This window comes from Lycorma delicatula, chromosome 5 (assembly GCF_047948215.1).
Source record: "Lycorma delicatula isolate Av1 chromosome 5, ASM4794821v1, whole genome shotgun sequence".
Taxonomy (NCBI): Eukaryota; Metazoa; Arthropoda; class Insecta; order Hemiptera; family Fulgoridae; genus Lycorma; species Lycorma delicatula.
In genome coordinates this window covers 95,487,877-95,508,810 of record NC_134459.1, presented here as the reverse complement: position 1 = coordinate 95,508,810, position 20,934 = coordinate 95,487,877, and the positions used below count along the sequence as shown (strand labels likewise).

The 20,934-nt window shown below is 27.2% G+C and overlaps 1 protein-coding gene across 6 annotated transcripts in view; it reads left to right on the top strand.

Moving 5' to 3' along the window:
- The window catches only part of Atpalpha (sodium/potassium-transporting ATPase subunit alpha), a 330,235-nt gene that overhangs the window by 222,446 nt on the left and 86,855 nt on the right, over positions 1-20,934 (top strand). For 5 of the 6 annotated variants that reach the window (XM_075366700.1, XM_075366702.1, XM_075366701.1 and 2 more), the window contains exons 2-3: positions 3,805-3,882; positions 14,381-14,509. In XM_075366700.1, coding sequence (XP_075222815.1) covers positions 3,805-3,882; positions 14,381-14,509 — 207 coding nt within the window. The remainder of the gene's footprint in view (positions 1-3,804; positions 3,883-14,380; positions 14,510-20,934) is intronic. The other variant, XM_075366705.1, reaches the window with a different exon arrangement.

Below are 20,934 nucleotides of genomic sequence, written 5' to 3'. Positions count from 1 at the left end.
GGATTCTGCTGTTACTTAATTTTGGTATATACATATATATATTTATACCTCATAACTAAAAAAATCACATATTTCATTTAATTAGAATTATTTTTGGAAACAAAATTGAACAGACAAGGTACCAGAAAACATTTTTCTGAAATAATCCATTCTTTCAGAATTGTATAAATCATATGAGACTTATTACTTCTAAGATACATATGCTCAGAAAATACAAACATGTCTACAAGATATCGAGATAATGTTATGTGTTGTCAGTTTAATAAAGGATGTTGAGAGACTGGACAAATTATTTAAAATTTCTACAAATACAATTTATTTACTCTTTGGTATCTTACCATTCACAAAATTAGTAAATTATTTTAGAAACAGTAACTCTGATTCTGTAATGAAAATTAATACAAAATTTAAGAACAGATTATGGCCATGGGATTACTATTACAAAATCAATAATAAACTTTATACAAAAATTGTTTACTTCTACTATTTGCAAAGCTACTTGTGCCTTTACCAATTAGTAATGATAGATTATAGTCTTTTGTTACCAACAAACTCATCAAATAGCTTCTATTTAACCACAAAATAGAACACTCTCATACTTCTGTTGCAAATCAGAATGTACTCGTGACGCATTCTTCACTTGTACACTCGAATGTTATTGCAGTCACACTCTCCACTTTCTGGCCATTGGCAATATTTATATCTTCAGGCTTAGGGCTTTTCTTGGTGTTCCAGCAGCCGATCCATCCCTTTGTTTATTGAAGCTTAATAGTTTCTATTGTCCAAACTGTATGTTAGAAAAATTTTTCCATTGTTCCTGTTTGTGTATCATTTCTATATTTTTCTCTTTAAATTTTTTCATTGGTTTATATTTTTCATTTTTTCTTTCATTTTCTCGCACTTTCCATTAGTAGAAACTTCTCTAAGTATCTCAGTATATTTGTTAATGACCACTTTTTTACCAAAAGTTTAAATTCCCCCCAAGGATAGATAGTTTGAATCACATTTTACTATAAAAAAGAAAGAGTAGCAAACAGAATGCAATATTGTTTTTCTTAAATAAATTTTAAAATTAATAAAATTAGCAGTAATTAATAAATTAGTTGGTGGAATGCGTTATTTAAATTTTCATAATGTTTTTGTTGATTTTTTACTTTGTTAAGTGTGAGTTAGATTAACAGATATTTAATTTATTGAATAGATCAGCTATTCTGTATTGTGTTCTGTTATTTGCTGATACAAATAATATACACTCCATTGAGATATATATTTTATGTTCAAGGCCTGTGATCGCATTGTATGTTATAGCAAGTCTGTTATTGTTACTGTTGTTAGTAGTAATAGAACTGTCTGTTTATTACAACGGTTTAAAGGTTTAAGGTACATTGATAATAAAGCCTTACAATGATCATGAATTATATATTTAATATGTTTTGTGTGTGTGTGTTATTTATGAAGCGGGTATTACTGATTTAGTTTTGGTTGATCATCATGTTGAATAATTGTGAAATTGTTAGATTTGATCACAAAACATGTTTTTTTTCCAGCAAAGTTTTTATCCTATTATTTTTTTTTTCCAAATAATTTCAAATTAATGATAAAAGTGCGTGAATTTGTAGAAAATTAATCAAAAGGCAACTGATATTGCTTAGCATAAAAAAAAAACTATATAAAAGCTTTTTTTTTTCAAGAAAAGTAAGAAGTGGTTGGTTGGCTGTGCTTTTTGATTGGTGAGTGAAGCAAAATCCTTTTTTAATTTTACTCTTAGGAATATTCACTCTCTTTTCTTTCTGATGAAGTTATCATACTTACTTTCCAAGTTTTATGAAATTCTGCTCTACGATTCTTTGTAATGCAATGGAATATGTAATTATTTTTCATATAATTCTCTATTTAAAAAGTGGACAGTTTTTAGGAAGGATGGCAAGTATCAATGTTTACTTGAAGAGTTATTTCCCCTGAATGGTCTTAATCTATCCAGAATACTCTTTAAATATTAACTTTAGTGCATATTTATTGGATATTTTGTCGTTAAAATTTAATTAAATTGCTAAAAGAAATGTAAGGGATATAATGTAAGTATTTCCTTGGCAGTCCCTTCATTGTAGATGTCTGGTATACCAGAAAACAGCTGCTGTTGATAAAATAGTATGATACTTTTGATACTGGTTAAACCTTCTAGACAATCACAATGTAATTTTTTTTTTAAATTTTATTTTGGTTTTCACTTCATTCATTCAATGAAGTATTGTATTTAGCTTTGTGCCTTATTGAAAATGGACTTCATGCTGGTAGTTTTTTTTATGCAGTTATTTTGATTTGTGCTAGATTATTAGGAATGTTTTGTGCCATTTATGCTAGTTCATTAATTGTTAACTTGGGTGCGGGTGATATAGGAAGGAACCAAAGTTTTCTTATTATTCACTGATTGTATGTTGAAACTTTATTTATTTTTATTAAAAATAATATTTTAAAGTATATTTTATATCAGAATAATACCTGTGCAGAATGTAAGGTTCCCCTGGAATTGTTCAGATAGTTTCATTATTATTATTATTTCTATTTATTTTTATTTTGTGTATGTGTGTGTGTGTGTGTGTGTGTGTGTGTGTGTGTGTGTGTGTGTGTGTGTGTGTGTGTGTGTGTGTGTGTGTGTGCGTGTGTGTTAGTGTGTGTGTTACCAATACAAAATACAATAAGTTTTACCATTAAACTAAAACAATGAATTACAGAAGATATATATTTGTACATTTTTTGTTGATATCAAAGAAAATCTATTCTAAACAGTATTTTCTTTTTTTTGAGCAGTACTCATTGAATAAAAAAATCAACTTTACTAAATATCAACAATAAATAAATACATTATCTACCCATTTTTTTTTTTTTTTTTTGTAGCAGAACCAGCAGTACCCTAATTGAGCCTTCTATACTTATGCTACTCTCCTCCATTACCACACCTGTCTTTCTTCCAGTTGCAAAAGGCCCCCTTGGTACATAACTTACCCCTCAACTTGTATTTTTTGGCACACACTGTTTATCTGTAGACAAAGATTTGTACTGTAACATCACTTATAACAGAATAACTCATAACAGAATTTATATAATGCTTGCCGCTTCATTACTTGCTTCATAAAATCACACTAGATTTCAAATTTTTCTTGTTATGAGTATTAAAAATTATTGTTGTTCACGTGTGTTCTTCCATGTCCATATTCAAATGCAGTATTCTCTATAAATTTTCAGACTAAACTACCATAACAGATATCCAGATTACCATTTATATTTCTTACATAAAATTCCTTATGTTGATAAAAGAAATGTAAAATAAAATATTTTATTAAATTAAAATTCTAAATTGGATATAAAACTTAATCAAACAATTATAAATAGCTTTTTATTTTCTGAAAAAAACTTTTATTAGTTTCACGCTGCATCTAAGTGCTGTTATTGTATATTACTTTTCAATTAGTATATATAACTGTTATAAGCACTAGCAGTATTCATATTCAAAGAATTTACTGTTTTTTATTGATCCAATGAATAGTAAATTTTAATATTCTTTTTAATTTGTTGTTGTATTATAACAAATATAATTTTTTTATTACTCAAAACTTCCAAGATTTTGTTAATATATTTCAATTTTATTGTTGGTCATGTACGGAACAGTCTTTATTTTATTATTTATTTGTATAATTTAATACACTTTTAATTGTTTTCATTTTGATAATTTATTTATTTAAAAGTCAGTTTCAGATGATATAACTTTATGGGTTGTTACGTGATGTACAAGTTACTTTGTTTCAGGGGAGATCTGATTCATATCGTGTTGCTACTGGACCTGTTATTTATGACGACAACAAAACAGCAGATGGAAAATATAAGGTATTTTTATTTAAGAAAAAAGTTAACGATAAATACTCTACAGGTGTCGGCACAGATACTTCTTCTAATTCTTTTATCTGTTGTTATTTTGGGGGTTGTTTTTTTAATGTTTACAGTTTATACTGCTACTTCTTCTGTTACTGCTACTATTTATATTGCTGTATATTATTATTACTATTTTTTGTGTACATAATATGTTAATGCTTTTTTTCTTTTTTATCTTTATAATATGTTTAATATGTATATCTGAAGTTGTTTGTTGTATTTTTCATATATATATAAAAATAATGATTATGATTTTTATTAACAATATTTTACTTATTCTTTAAATGATTTTCTCAATTTTTATTTTTTAATTAATTCTATTCTTATTCCTCTACAAGCTTGAACCATATACAATCATTTGTACAATAGGTTGAATTTTCATTATTCTCTTACTTTTTTAATGCTTTTTCCTGGTGATGCTGTTTTCAAAGCCTTTTTCTCACATCATCCTTTCTTTATTTACATATCTGTATCAATCAGCTTCCTTTACTTTTATCAGATTTTTGCAAACATTGTCTTGATGTAAGGACCCTCTTAATAAGTTCATTAAAACTATTTTGTGTTTAAAGCAAAGATGTGAATGTATGTGATTAGACATGTGATTTTATCATTGCACAGTTGATGACTAAATCTATATACTTTTCTTTTAGGTTACAATATTTTAATTCCAATAACCTTTCATCTTGAATTCCTTCCTTTTTATTCAGTAAATTTTAACTTTTTGAATTTTAAATCTCTAGTACCAGATTTAATTAGATGTGTATTCCAGGAAGATGCATTTTACAAACATTGTTTCTAATTTTTCATCATCAGTCTACAAACAGCTATGTATTTATTTGATTGAAAGTTGTTTATGTGTTCTTTTCAACTTTAGCCTTAAAAGTTATGAAATAAATGGTTATATTTATAACCATTTTTGTTTTGTTATTTTCCCATTAATTATGCTCCAGGCTTGATGTCGAAAAACGCTTAGTTGTTTAATAAACAACTTATTACTGTTCATTATTTATAAGTGTTCTTCATGAAATATAAGTTATTTTTATTATACATTTTTATGATTTTTTTTATATCTAATGTTCTTTCAGATATGCATATATTTTTTGAATTTGTAATTTGTAAATCTCATTTGTCTTTACAGCAGAAGAAAACATTGCATGAATGCTTCTTCAGTACATTAACATATGGCCACATTACATGTATTAACTCACACACTTATGTCATTGAATTTATTTTTATAACTTGAAACAAAAAATAAACTGTTTTTTTTTTTTTCACTTATGTTAAATTTTCATTGCTTACTTCTTTGTATGCTTTATTATATTATGTAATGTAACTAAGTACTTTGGATATATTTTATAGGTGTAATTTTTATTAATAATGTATATATTACAGTTTTAATATAAGTTTAGTTTAACCTTTTTCATATCACATTTTTCACTTTTATTTCATTTTTATTGTTTCACTCTGTTATTCATTAAAAAAATAAGATGTATATATGTGTGTTATTTATAATTTATTTGAGTATTTATCTTTTATTATTTTTTGTTTCTATTTGCACATTTACAGTTCATTTATTGTTAATGTAAATGAATTTTTAACAATCAGATTTGCTTTAATACACATTGTGTCTAATCAATACTTTTAAAGTAGGGATCCTGTAATCCCATAATATAATTATGTTCTGAAAAATATAGTTATTTTAAGTAAAGGACAATGTAATGGAATACAAAATATTTCTATTTATTGTAGTAGTTTTTAAGGTAAATTATATTAATCTTATTATTCTTGCTGTACCTGGGAAACATGGGTAATGTTACTCAAAACTATTACTTTAGAAAAAACATTTGTTTAGCTAGATGACTCCGTGACATCTATGTTTAATTCCTATGTAAACTTTAATTTTCTAATAATAGAATGAAAAAATAATTTAATAAAGTAATTAAATGAATTTTTTTTTTCATTTATGAATTTTTAAATGAATTAAAAATTCATAAATGTCATATTTAAACATTTTGTCATTCTGTATTGTTATTTAATATAGAAAACAATTTCTTATGCTTGGCACTAAATACGCTGGAATTAAAAACAATCACTGAATATAAAGATTAACTGTTTACTTGAATAGATAAGTCAAGTGAATTTATTTTCTACAGTTATTTGTAAATTTTGTAAAAATTGCAAGATAATACCAAATTACACAAATTTAACTATAGTTGAAATATATGAATTCTAATCGGTACCCAAAAGAACTCATTAGAAAATTCAAAATAACTATGTTATATAAAAAAATTAATCCTTTTTTAAAGATATAAATGAAAAAGTGATAAGCTAATAATTTAAGACTCTCCTGGAAAAATGATTTATATAGGATCCTTATTTTAAATGGATCATTAAACATGTATGTACATTGTAAATTAAGCTTTTATACACTGTAATTATGCATTATACGTAAAAGGTTATTTATTAATTTAATTTGTTAATTGTTATCATCGGTTTTCTAGTTTTTTTTTTACAGAAATTTTAATGTCATTGAATTTTAAATAGATTTTTTATTTGCTGTTAAACAAAAAGTAATACAATATTTATAATAGTGTAAATATTTATAATATTTTAGCACAGTTTTTATTAATTAAATAATAATTATATTAATTTTATTATATTCTTCAGAATAACAATTTTTTACTTTTTACTGAATAAAAAACTTGTTTTTACTGTTAATATTTCATCTGATTATATTTTAATTATGGAATCATAGATTAATCTTTTTTTTTGAAAATTATGAAAGTTTACATTAATTACAACTTTAAATTAAGAACTTTTTGTTCTTTTCTCTAAAAAAAAAACAAATCTACGAAAAAAAAATTAACAGATTGTAAATGTTTCTACTATTACTAACAGCTTGTTAAAACAATATTTTATTGTTTTGCAATTTTTTTTTTATAAAGATATTTATTAAAAACTCAATAATGTCATTCAAATAGCACCAAATAAATTTGCAATAAATAGTTCATTTAGTTTTTATAACAATAATATAAATTATAATTATGGTAGTAATAATAATAAAAAAACTGAAATAAAACATGAAGTTTCAGTTGCATAGCTATAAATGGGTCAGATGGAAGCTGATAAGGTTTTATTTGATTTACCTTATTTACCTTATTACCTTATTTGATCATACCTTGTGATGATTAACTAATTATAACAAGTTTAAGCATGATAAACATTAGTATTATGTATTGGTAATGACTACTGGGATGATGTTTTTCACTATAACAATTAAATGAGATTAATAACAATTTAATAGTGATAAATTACAAGAAATTATGTAATGTAGTAATATATTAATGTGAATTACATAATTTTTTTAGTTTACTAAGAATTTCATATTTTAGTAGGCTTAAAATAAATACAGATTTAGGTTCATAAAAGGATATTTTTTTGAACGGGTTTTCTGATCTTGCAGGTCTAAGTATGCATCACCTTTCCTTATAATGATGAGCTTTTAAAACAGCTCTTGTATTCTGGTTATTGTTCTTACTTCTCTATTAATGTAATGAAACTGCTTATTAGTAATGTAATGTTCTGATGCTCCAGAAACTATGTGATTGTTCTGGAAAGCCTGAACAGTAATTACTAAAAAAAATGTATATCATACTCACATTTCTGTCAGATTATCTATACACAAAGTATACATACCATATTACCATTTACATGCTTCATTTTACCATTTTCTGTGTTCTGCGATTTGATGGCATACTTGTGGCACTTTTGTTTGTTAACAGATGCACTAAAAGAGATGTGTGCTTGATCAGGTGTCCAAAGATTTCTGATAAATGTTCATCTTCATTTATTTTATCTACAAACTGTCAGACAAAAATTCTTTCATTTATATCAGTAACATTTAATATCAATATTTCTGGTTTATTTAAATATTATTTGGATGAAAATTTAAATCCTTAAAGAGTATTCTGCTCAATAAAAAGTATTCTGCTTATAAAAAACAATTATTCTCAAGTTTTTTAAATTTGAAATGCATTATAATTTTGTTCTACAATTAAAAAAGAATATAACATATATTGTGATTACATTTATATGACAGTTTGTTCTGGCTGAATTCATGCAAACAAGATAAAGAATATAAATCAAAATAAAGAATCAGAAATTCAAAATTTTGCAGAAAAGAACATTTTAATAACTAAAATGTATTTAGCAGGGAAAATGTATATTACAGTTAATAATTCTGGAGATGTTAATTATATTGTACATCCAGTAGTTTAAGCTGTATTCAGCAAAGTTTTAATTTCTTGGGTGACCCTTCTATAAAAGATCACATGAAAAGATATCAAAATATTTGGTGATATATTTTTTAATATTCTTTTTTTTACAAAATAAATATAATTAATTGTATTTAGTTATAAATTGAGAACATTGATGTACATTAAAAAAATGTTTTAAAGTATTTATAAGTATCTTATAAAATAAAGTCACTGATTTTTATTATAACTTAATTTATGTTTAAAAACATTAGTTGTTCAATTACACTTAATACATATACAAAATATTTTTGAGCAGTTCACAGCTTTCATTTGTATTATGGAAAGAAAGAATTTGTAATGTTTCATGAGCTATTTTTTAACTATGACATGATTTTTTGCATTTATCAAAATTAATTGTAAATATGCTGCAGAATTACCATCTGGAATGAAAATTTATAAATCAATTATTGCATGGTACATTTATAAGATTTTATTTTATAGGTATTTATAAGTAAAGAGAAAAATTACATTCAAATTTCAGTCAAATAGTATGGCTTTAGAGAGAAGGAGATTTGAGATTAATTATAAATTAAATATTATGTGAAGGTCTTGTGGCTAAACTATTTCCTTTTTAGTATGTGGAATTAGTGTAAATTGACTTAAGGTCATTTGAGTTTCATAGTTTGTGAAAGACAGCTAAAGAATAGTAAGACATAAAAGAAATCTCTCCAATTAAAACTAAAAGGAATCTCCAGCCTTAATAAAGCTGTAATTCATAAAGTTTTGTCTCTATTTTGTAACAAATAACGTTAATATGAAATAAATAATGTTAGTTGAAAAAGTGTTATTCTATATTACGTCATTTTTTATTTTTTAATATATTATATGGTTTGAATTATGCAAATATTTGATGGAAAACGTTTTAATTATAATTTAATTTTATGTTAAGTTGATAATTGCTGTAGTGTGTAAATTAATTGGGACAGAAAAAAATAATTTGAAATAAATGCATTTAATAATATAGATTTACTTTATATTATTCAATTTTAATAAAAAATTGTCTCCTTCATTTACATATTTTGACATTGACTTCTTAACATTTTTGGAGAATTTTTACCAATTCCAGTCATGGAACATAATAAATATATTTGTTAATTAAGCTGAAATTCTTTGTTAAATTGTCTGTTTACAGGAATTTCTTAAAATATTCCACAATAAAGTTTAGATTGGGAAAGTTCCTCAACCAATCAAGGTCATGGATTTGATTTTCTTAGATAAATATTTTGTCTATTGACAGGTCTCATATGCCACTACTATCTCCATTCATTTTTGTCCCAAGTCTTCTCTTTCATCCCCTTGTAATTTCCAAGCTTCACCTTATCTATTAACTTCATCCTTCTTCTTCACTTCCTTTCTCCTTCTACTAACTCTTCCAGTGCAGTTGACAAGATTCCACTTTCTCTAACCACATGTCCTTAACCAGTTTTCTTCCTTTTGTGTACTTCTCGTGTAAGTGCTTTATCTTCTTTAATCCTATTTATTATTTCCTCATTCCTCATTTTATCCTTCCATCTTATTTTTTCCATCCTTCTCCATAACCACATCTCAAAAGGCAAGTCCAGTTCCTTTCCCTCTTCCTCATTGTCCATACTTTTTCATTCAACAGGGCAATCCATACATACCAACCACTTCCATATCTCTTAAGTCCAGACTTTTACTACAAAATAATGTTCTTACTTTGTTTACTTTACTTACTTCCTTCAAAGTAAGAAGAGGAAGTCCCCCATTGTTCTCTGTCACCATAGAACCTTTATTAATATCAGTTATTGTTTTACATTTTTCACTAAACCACTATTTTCCCTCACTTTACCACTAAATCCTCTATGTTGTTTACTTCCATTACTTTACTTTTCCCTATATTTATTTTCATTTCAGAATCTACATAAATAGTATAATTTTTCTTTTAATAAATATCTTTGTATTTTTTTTTAAATTCACCATTCTCTTAACTGGTACTTAGAGGCACCCAGGCTCACTGATGGCCCCCAACATGTTTTTCTGGATATTTTACATGCTCAGCTGTACCAGTTTGTAATTTGTTATATTAACAAAAGTTAATCGATAACCTGCTAAAAAAATGTGATTCATCACAAGACTATTTTTTCCAGTAATCATAATTCCATTTTGTACTTCTTGCTACCACAAATATGAAAAATTTTATCTTCATGGTAGTTGTCAATTACGGTATATTTTAAACAATTTTTTGGTCTTCTGCCCAGACTCTAGAAACCTTCAATATCGTTCATTGACGAATCATTATTACCAGTAGTCAATACAGGTTTCTAAAGAACCATACCTCCCTCTGTGGATGAATTATGTTATTTCTTAATTGAATTTTTCAGTTTTATGAGCTATTTCAATTTTTCTTGCCCATTATTCTTTTTGTGTGCAGTTAACAATCCTGAATCGTTAGAAGTTTGAGAAATTATGAATCCTTATGAATTATGAATCTTAGAGAAATTGATTTACCTACAACCAACAATAGAAGCTATTAAGATTTTAAGAGTTATAATTCCACTACATGATACTTTCTATGAACTACAATCTCTGATTTTTTTGTAATATTAATTATATTTTCATATAAGCAAGTAATTATGTATGGGCTTCAATTTCAATAAAATTTTGTTTTCAACTAAGAGGAAAATTATTTCAATGGTTTAAAGCATATATATATATATATATATAAAACTTGTCAATATGTTTTGTTTGGTTTAGGCCAGCCCACACAATAGCTTAAAGTAGTTGAGGTAGATTGTAAACTGTAATTATGAACATTTCATTTAAATGTAATCTTGTCCTGATTAATTTGACCATTACTGTTTAAATTATGTTTTAGTTAAAAAAAGCTCTATGTATTTTACTTATTTTACAATGAATGAATTATTTTTTGTAAAAAATAAACTTTTTCATTATATATTGAATCGCTCTAAAAAATATTAATTTACTTTTCTTATGATGACTGTATTAATTTATGTTAAAACAGACACAACGAACAACCCCCAACCACAGAATTAGTTTGCAAATCACACCATAATAATAGGAGATAAGTAGAAAGACATTAATTACAACTTGAAAATTTGATTCATAGCAAAGACCAAGATCTCTACACACTTGAGCAATATGAAATTTATAACCACATTAAAATTTATGAAAACACTAAATTAAACAATACAACATATATTGAATAAGGCAAGTACCATTATTTTCTGTGTCATCAATATCTTCACTGGAGAAGGAACTACATAATTATTACTGGAAGAACAATGCGTATGTAATTTTATTGTTCCATTTGCAAAATGGTTCACTGGTAAAATGGCATAATAATGGTAAATACTTGTATAAGTAGTGTGCAACAATTATTTAAGAATTCATTCACAAAATAACTATGTATTGAAGCTATAGAAATAAACATAATATGTAATTGTAATACGAGGGTTATTTTTTTTCAAGGTCTGATCGATCACAAAATTAAAACCACGGTGAAAATAAACAATTTTTTATTTGTACCAAGTACTTACATAGTTTTATGCTATTTCTCTACATAGTCGCCACTCTGATTTAGACATTTGTCTAGCGCGTGGTACCAACTTTCCAATACCCCCGTCATAGAACGGAACCGCCTGTGTTTTCAACCATGTTTCTACGCTGGTCTGCAGCTCAATGTCTGTGCCAAAATTTTGCCCTCCTAGCCAGCGTTTCATGTGAGCAAAGAGGTGAAAATCGGATGGAGCCAAATCCGGGCTGTATGGTGGGTGATCACTTCCCAACGAAAACGCTGCAGGAGCTTCTTTGTTACAGCTGCAGTGTGCGGCCAAGCATTGTCATGGAGAAAGACAATGCCTGATGACAATATTCCTCTCTGCTTATTCTGAATTGCCCTTCGTAGACATTGAAGTCACGCAGTATGAGGCTGCAGTGGTGGTCGTGCCACGTTCAATGAATTCCACCAAGAAAACTCCATTCCGGTCCCAGAACACAGTAGCCATACACTTTCTGTTGGAGAAGGTTTGCTTGAACTTCTTTGGTTTACTGGGAGAATGAGAATGCATCCACTGTTTGGATTGTTCTTTTGTTTCTTCAGTTTCGAAATGGACCCATGTCTCGTTCCCTGTCACAATTTTGTTGATAACATCTTCTTCATTGTGGTAGCGCTGGAGAAATGTTAGGGAGGCGTCCATTCTCATTGTTTTGTGATGGTCGGACAGCATCTTGGGAACCCATCTCACACACAGTTTGCAGTACTGAAGTCTCTCACTCACAATGGTGTAGAGAGCTGACCTTGAAATTTCAGGAAACAAATCACTCAATACAGAAATTGTGAACCGACGATTTTCTTGAATTGCCTCATCTACTCGCTCAACGAGATCATCGGTTGACACTCGCTTCCTTCCCTGACCGCCTGTATCATGAACATCTGTACGTCCTGCTTTAAAGTTCCTGCCCCATTGTTGCACTTTGCTGTCACTCATTGAACTTTCACCGTACACATTACTTATTTGTCTATGAATTTCAGCTGCATTACACCCCTCAGCCTGAAGAAATTGAATTACCGCACGCACTTCACACGTGGTGGGAGATGCTATTATTGTAGACATGTTTACGTGCTAGCTGCGTGTTCAGAACTAAACGAAGTGACACGGCGTGATTGAAGTCCATACTAGGGATGCTGTGCAACACATATGCGCAAAGGTTCATCCGATTTTTGCGCGGGTTTTTATTTCACGACCGATCGGACCTTGAAAAAAATAACCCTCGTACATTAATAATATAGTAAAACCTTAATTATTCAACATCACCTTCAAACTGTCAGTCTTTACTAGCTGCCAAGGCCAAAGAAATAAACCTTCCACTTGCCTTCCTACCCACTTTAGTTATCTGTACTGATGTAGCTACTGTATACTAAAACTTATTCTTAAACTTCCCTATAGTAATTGTATTATATCTTTATTGTTGGATTTGAAGTTAATTAGCTTATTTCAAAATTGTGGCAAAACTAATTAAGGGTGATTATATGTTATTTCTTAATTACTCTTTTGTTAACCTATGCAGTTTCATTTCTATATTGAGATTTTTCTTCAAGAAATGAAAAAATAAAGAACCTTTCTGACTACTACTAAACGTATTTTTATTTTATGCCAGTTTGTGGGCCATTAAAACAAATAAAAATAAAACTGCCTGTTAATTTCTTGATAACTAATCTTTTCTCATTTCCTTGTCTTTTTAGCATTTTGAAACTTTTTTTTAAAGTAAATGGAAACATTTTTCTATTACATAACTTGTTAGTTCCAGTTTTTTCAATTCATTAAATATACTGTTGTACCAGCAATTGCTTTCTTTGAATTATATTAATGTTGTTACACCAAATTAAATACTAACCTATATTATTTCAATGTAGATGTGATTTTTAAATAAATGTAATTTTTTCTCTCTAAATATTGTAGTATTTTTAAAGTAAGTATTCTGTTGTCCGTTATTTACATTGATCATGTCTGTAACCACAATTTCTGATTGTTAAATAATGAGGTTCGTTCCATTGTTCATTTCATCTTTCATAAAAAATTTATTTCTGTATTTTTTAATTATTAATTTCTTGTTTAAGTGTTGATGAATAATGCAAAAGTTTCATTTTATTTATGTGTACCACAAAATAACTTGTGGTTATTTAAAATCGCCCATTGAATTTAATATGAATTACAACTTAATTATGTAATAAGTTATGAGTTATAACTTACTTAAGAATTATGTATAATTAGTTATGAAATTATAATTATTTATAATTCTATTATCTATGCTGAAACATATTGATGATGTGAATTAAATTTTTTTCATATTTTAATATTTTTTTCCAGGATTCAGGAATTTATTGAACGGGTGAACAGCAATTTTTTTGTATTCATTAAAAATTGATCATTACAGCAAACATTTCCTTCTGTACTGCTCTTTCTATTTTTTTTTTTTTAATTTGTTTGTACTAATACTTATTTGATGAATTAACATAGTTATTATCTGATTTATTTACTTAAACTATGTCTATTTCATGGTTCATTGGAATATTGGTTTGTTTTCAATAATTGTTTTATCCATAAGACTTACAATAAATCATTCAGTTAATCTAATGTCTTAATTTTTTGTTACAGTCAAGGCGGAAAAGAACCAAAACACAGAAAAAAGGAGATTTAGATGACCTGAAACAAGAATTGGATATTGATCACCACAAAATCTCAGTAGAAGAATTATATCAGAGATTTCAAACACATCCAGACACAGTAAGTAGGCCACAATAATTCATATTGTCTTCCTTACATGTCATTTTTTGTAACATATTAATTAGTATTTGTAAATGTTAATTTATACTACTTATTTAGGAAAAAACCTTTTCCTCATAAAGTTGAATCAGGTGAATAATTTAAATATTTTAGGCCAATGTTTTTCAACCTTTCTCTGCCAAGGACCTGTAAGATGCTAGAGTTATATAATTTAAATACATCAATTTGTGTAATTTTTAATAATATCTATATTTTACTATCTGTTATTGTATTGTGTCATAATAACAGGTGTACAAAAAGAATATTGGGGTTTTTTATTTATCTCTTGGATGGTATACACAATTTTGATTTAAGACTAGAGTCAAAGAGTAAAAAGGACAGTATTAGTTGCACATATGGGGATAGATGGATTCTGTACTTTTCCACTTGATAGTGTCATTAGCAAAGATGGAAAATCCTGAACAGAAAGCCTTCTGTTTTTTGCTGTTTACTAGTGTGAATTTGTAATTACAATTTAACATGGGCTACGTAGAAAGTTTCCTTCAAGATCCTTCAAGTGACAATAATATTTGTTGATGCCATAATCAGTTTGAAATGATCAGATGTGTGTGTAAGGGGAAGAGTTTGGAATGACCAAAGGTGTCTGAAGAAAATGTTGAGTATGTCTGGCAGTCTTTTCTGCATAGTCCTAAAAAAATCTGTTAGGAAGGCCAGATGTGAATTAGCAGTGCTGGTAGTGTGAAATGGTAATGATAGTGTGAAATTTTTAAAGAAATGCTTCCATATGCATCCATACTGTTTACAGTTGTAACAGGCTTTGAAGCCTACCGTGTACACTCTGCAGTGACTTTTCAATCGAAATTCTGCAGCATTAAGGTGACTTTCTTGATCATATTGTGTTTTTATTGATGAGTCAACATTTCATCTAAATGGAAAAGATGATAACACTTAATGTCCTATCTGGATATTATGTCTAGATATAACATACTAGATATAACTCTTATGATGCAAAAGGGACTCTCCAAAATAAAATGTTTTCTGTGGGGTACTGTAATGGCAAGTTTACAAGTCATTTTTTTCCGCTAAAGCAAGCATTAGAGGAGTGCTTATTTGGATATAATGTGTACATGTTTCTTTCTCTTTGGAGAATTTTATTTGGCATCAAGATGATGAGCCTTCTCACTGGCATAACTCTGTTATGGGTTGGTTGAATGATGTTTCCCCCAACCACTGAACTAACCTCATACGTCAACATTTACCTGATGGCAGAGCTTGTTTGTGGTGGTGTCGAAGGTCACCTGATCTGATGCCTTGTGAATTTTCCTTTTGGGTTTTATAAAGAATCTTGTGTATGTGTCTCTGACTACTGAGTTTGAGGCAAACGATTGAAAAGCAGTTGTTACTTCCATTACTACAAACAAGCTGGATAAAGTATGGGATGAATCTTCCTATTGGTTGGATGTATGCTACATTACAAAAGGTTCTTGCACTTGTGGATAAAAACTCTAATAGTGTCTTTTTCATTTTATTCGCGATTCATTTCTGTAAATCAAGTTAAGAGATATTAACTAGTTTTAAAACCCCAATATTTTTTTTGTGCACTCTGTATAATAGATCTATCGAAAAGTATGTTTTGGATACATACAGAAACATAATTGATTGGAAGTAAACAATAAAAACTATATATCATTGTACAATGGTTTAATTATTAAATAAATAAACACTATGTTGTTATTATGTTACTATTTTTTAGAGATGGCTCGGCTTCTTGGCCTCAGAGTTGCTGGATATCTGGCTTATTATTGGTTAACTTCCTTCAAAGATTACACACTTACTACTATAATTATTGTACTTTTTTTTTATTTGAAGGAACAGTGAAAATCCTTTCTTATAAAGGATGGTAGTAGAAAACTGCATCATGATTTTCAGTAGATCTTCACTTAATTTGGGAAGTCTACTTTTCTCTGAAGGCAGAATCTAGTATCAAGCTAAACCAAGATCGTAATATATCATTTTAACATAATGTCACTTGAAAGCTCAATTTACTGTTATTAGTTTGATAACGAAATGTCATTTTTATTATTGTAAGCCTGAATTGGATTTTGAACCGACAGAAATTAATCATGAAAATTATTTGGAAAATATGTTTCAAATGTATGTTTTAGAGTTTTGTGGTGATCACAAACCCTTTCTAAAAATTTAGAATAAACAAAATAATTAGTACTGTATAGAAATGTCATGGATAGTATAAGAAGTATCTGTCATTTTTTACATTTAGTATTCTAAATTTTTTGTTGTTAAATATTATTTATCTAATGCATTGTAAATAAAAAAATTTGTTAGAGGAATTAAGTAATGTATGTTATATCTAGCGAGTTGATATACATATTTAAAATATACTAGGTTATTTTATGAAAGCCTAGTAATATAAAATTTATAGATAGTAAAAAGAAAGGAAGTACACTGTTCTATGCTTCATAACAATAATATATATATATATATTTATGTATATGTGATATTTGGATCTAGCTTTTTACACTGTGCAGGTTGGAGGGCATTGTAATATATACTACAACCTTTAATTTGTACTATTATCCAGTAAAAGGATTACTTGTCAGGGGACAGCTCAAAGTATTTATTGATATTTATTTTTTTATTAAAATTCATATTTTTATAATTAGTAACAATTTGATTAACAACGCCTATTACGTTGCAAAAAATCGAATAAGTAATCAATTTTATCATTTAAAACAATGCATTACTCAGTTACTGCTGATTTTAGAAGAGAAAGATACTTTTATATTGTAGTATCAATTTTGAAAACTTATTAAAATGATTGAAAAAAAAATGTAGTTATATTTACAGACATTGCATACATTACGTATTAATTCTTACTGATGAAATTTCAAGGTAACTGCAAGATAAACCAGGTGATTCATTACAATCTGTAATTTTATTTACATCTATACTGGAGATATTGATTGATATGTCCTAATTCAAATTATATCAGATAGACTTAAATGCTAATACTAATTCCGAACTTTTGTTTACTACAGAATATTTTACATAATTGTAGTCAAAAGTTTTAGTGATATTTGATTTTCTTTTGTTTTGGATTAAAAATACACATCATCTTGAAAAATGAAATTTTACCTTCTCTGTTGTTTTTAATTATCCTTTTTATTGCCTTACCTCTCAATACTTACTTATAGATAAGGTAGATTATATATAAGGTTTTAATTTTGTAGTGACTTAAATTTTCCACTTGAAAATAACATTCACATTAGTTTAATGACTGATTTTTAATGAAATTGTATAAAATGTAAAAATAATTTTTTATTATAAACTTATTTAGAAATTATAAACGTACAATACTCCTTGATCAAAAACCAAAAATGACTAAATTATATAATTTCTATAAATAACTAAATTATATAGGTAAATTATAAATTACACATGAATTACTTTCATCACATAATGTTGTTTAGAATGTGTACCTTTATTGCATTTAAAAGAATTATTTCTGATTCTATTCTTTTTCTCCTGTCTATATATTGTAAACATAACTGTCTATAACTGCATGCTAGCTGTGTCATCCCAAATTCGACTACACTGCTGCTCTACCATCACCTTGATGGTTTAGCAACATTCAGCCTTGTTGTTCTTGGTTAAAGATTAAATCAAATGTGAACCACAATTCAACCTCCAATTAAATTTGTATCTGCATGTCAAATTCTCCTACTAGAAAATGTAGGCATTTATAACCATTTTTCATATAACATTTATCACTTTCAATATTTTTATGATTTAATTTATCTAAGTGTAAATAACACTTATTGTCTAATGAGTCAATCTTGCTCATTAATAAATTATCTTCATTTATTATTCATCAGATTTTTTCTAACGTACTACATATCATCAGTGTTTTGGCAATAAAAATAACTTTTAAATTTTTGTTCGATTTTCTCTCTAAAATCTGCTATTAATATTGGACTATTTTAGATCATTTTATTCTCTTCATCATGTAAGAACTGATATCAGATATTTTGTAGCAGAAAGGAATATTTAAAAGTGTGTAGATATGCTAGGGTAATGGAACTAATGTAAATAAATTAAACTTACATCAAATACTGATTTAATAAATAAATTTATTTGATGAATTATCAAATCAGTAAAATAACCGCACATGGCATACTTGTGGTTGCACTTTCACACTTGTTGCAGTGCATGCATCTTGAGCCACTTACAATTAAAATTTTATAAGTTACATAAAGTGAGCATATTATAACACCAACAGTTTTAAAATTGTAGGTTCAGTCGCAATTTTAAAAGTTGGCTGATAAAAAACCAATTTTCATTATTCATCAGAGTAAAAAATTAAAACAAAGTAAAAGGTGAAATTTGTTTCTAATAAACATAACGAATAATGATAGTTTGGTCTTTGAAAATTTAGTTTACCAGGATATACTGTATTTGTCATTGTCTTATGTATATTTTTATGTTTAAAATTACATTATTATTTATTTATATTTATATTTATTGTTATTGAAGAAGATATATTGTGCACCATTGGTATAAGTGATAAACATTCACCTTGTTTGGAATGAGTTTGCCCACTTTACTTCCATTCTCAGTATTTTTATTTTCTATAAATAAGCTGTAAATGTGTATTGTTCATCTATTTTTTAAAAAGGAAATCAATTTTTCAAAGTCTCAGAAATTTTTAAAAATAATTAAAAAAAACATTGTTCATAACTCAGATACATCAAGCTTAGAAGAAGAGAGCAAAAGTGTAATCAGAGAACTCAAAAACAACAAAGCAGGAGAAGACTGAACAGTAGCAGAAATGTGAAGCTGTAGATGATATTATAATACAAAAACTATACAGGGAAATCACAAGGGTATGGGAACAGATGAATTCTCAGTAGAGTAAACACTGGTCCTAATTTATCCACTACATAAAAAATATGTCTGTAACAGTTGCCTGACTACATTTTCTTGGTTGATGTTAATATTTTACAACAGTTACTCGCAGTTTATCATTTATGTTATTTAGTTACTTGTAGTTTTTCTTATCTACTTGTAATGATGGCTAAATTTGTAAACGTATTACGCAAGTAACGTAATATATGTACTAAGGTGATATGTTTTCTCTTCTGGATTTTTTTCAAAACAACAGTGCTGCTCTTGTATTCAAGTGTAATGTTAACTTGTATTCTTTTAAGGTTTTAAATCTTTATCAAGGAAATATAAATTTGATGTTTTTTGAAGAAAATAAAAATAAAGTTGATATAACCTACCAATAGCTATATTTGTTGTATTTTGTGAAAAACCTTTTCAGTTGGAAACAAATAAAAAAATAAAAATAAATAACCTATAATTTTGAACAAAAAATATGTAATAAAGGTTATTTCTAAATATATAGCAAGGAGACTTATTGAAAAATGTAGGAGGGTTACAGGTTGAATTGAAAACTTTATGCTTTTTCTTTTATGATGTCATTAAAAAAATAAAGGCATAGTATAAACATTTATTATGAACAAAAAATCTATTAACAAAAAAAATTATGACTGGGAAAGCCATATGCCTTTATGTTTATTCGTTTAAAAACAGCAGCATTTGATATAAAAAATAATATTCACTGATAATTATGTAATAATTTTTTTTTTGTTTGAGAAATCATGTTCTCCAAACTCCATAACCAAGTTGGATAGCATTGCCATTTTTTGTACAAATTGTCTCTGAGAGAAGTGTAATAATTCAGGACAGATAACTTTAATCTACTGAATCTGAGAAACACAAAACACCAAAGCAATTTAGCATTTAAAGATTATATTTAAATAAATACAAGTAAATTAAAGATATATAATTAAATGTAATGTGTTGCATTTGTTTATTTTGATAATAAGGTATTGAACTAATTAAAGTTGATTTAAATTAGTTAAATTTATTAATTAAATTAACATAACATCCACATAAAACATGTTATCAAGTAAGTGTATTTAACTGTGGTATAAAAGTTGTCAGTTTATTAAAAAAAATTATTATCAAAGACTGATAATGATTGTAATAAATGTAATATTACTGTTTTTGTTTTAATATTACATTTTTGTTAATCTATTGATATTACTTCATTTACTATATTAACAACTACTGTGGTTAGCTATTGAAAATGTGTTTTCATCATTATTATTATTATGAGTCATTTCCACTATTAATTCTATAAAACATTTGTTCTATAAATGTTTCATAGTATTAATATGAAATGATAGTACTTGCAAAATTAGATTATCTTCATTACAGTTTATTTTTGATATTAGATAGCTATGTAAAATTTTTGAATGTGGCATCATGTTTGTTTATATTTGTTGATTTGATAGTGGTCTCATGGCTGTTCTTTGTTCATAATTTTGATCTGTAGTTGT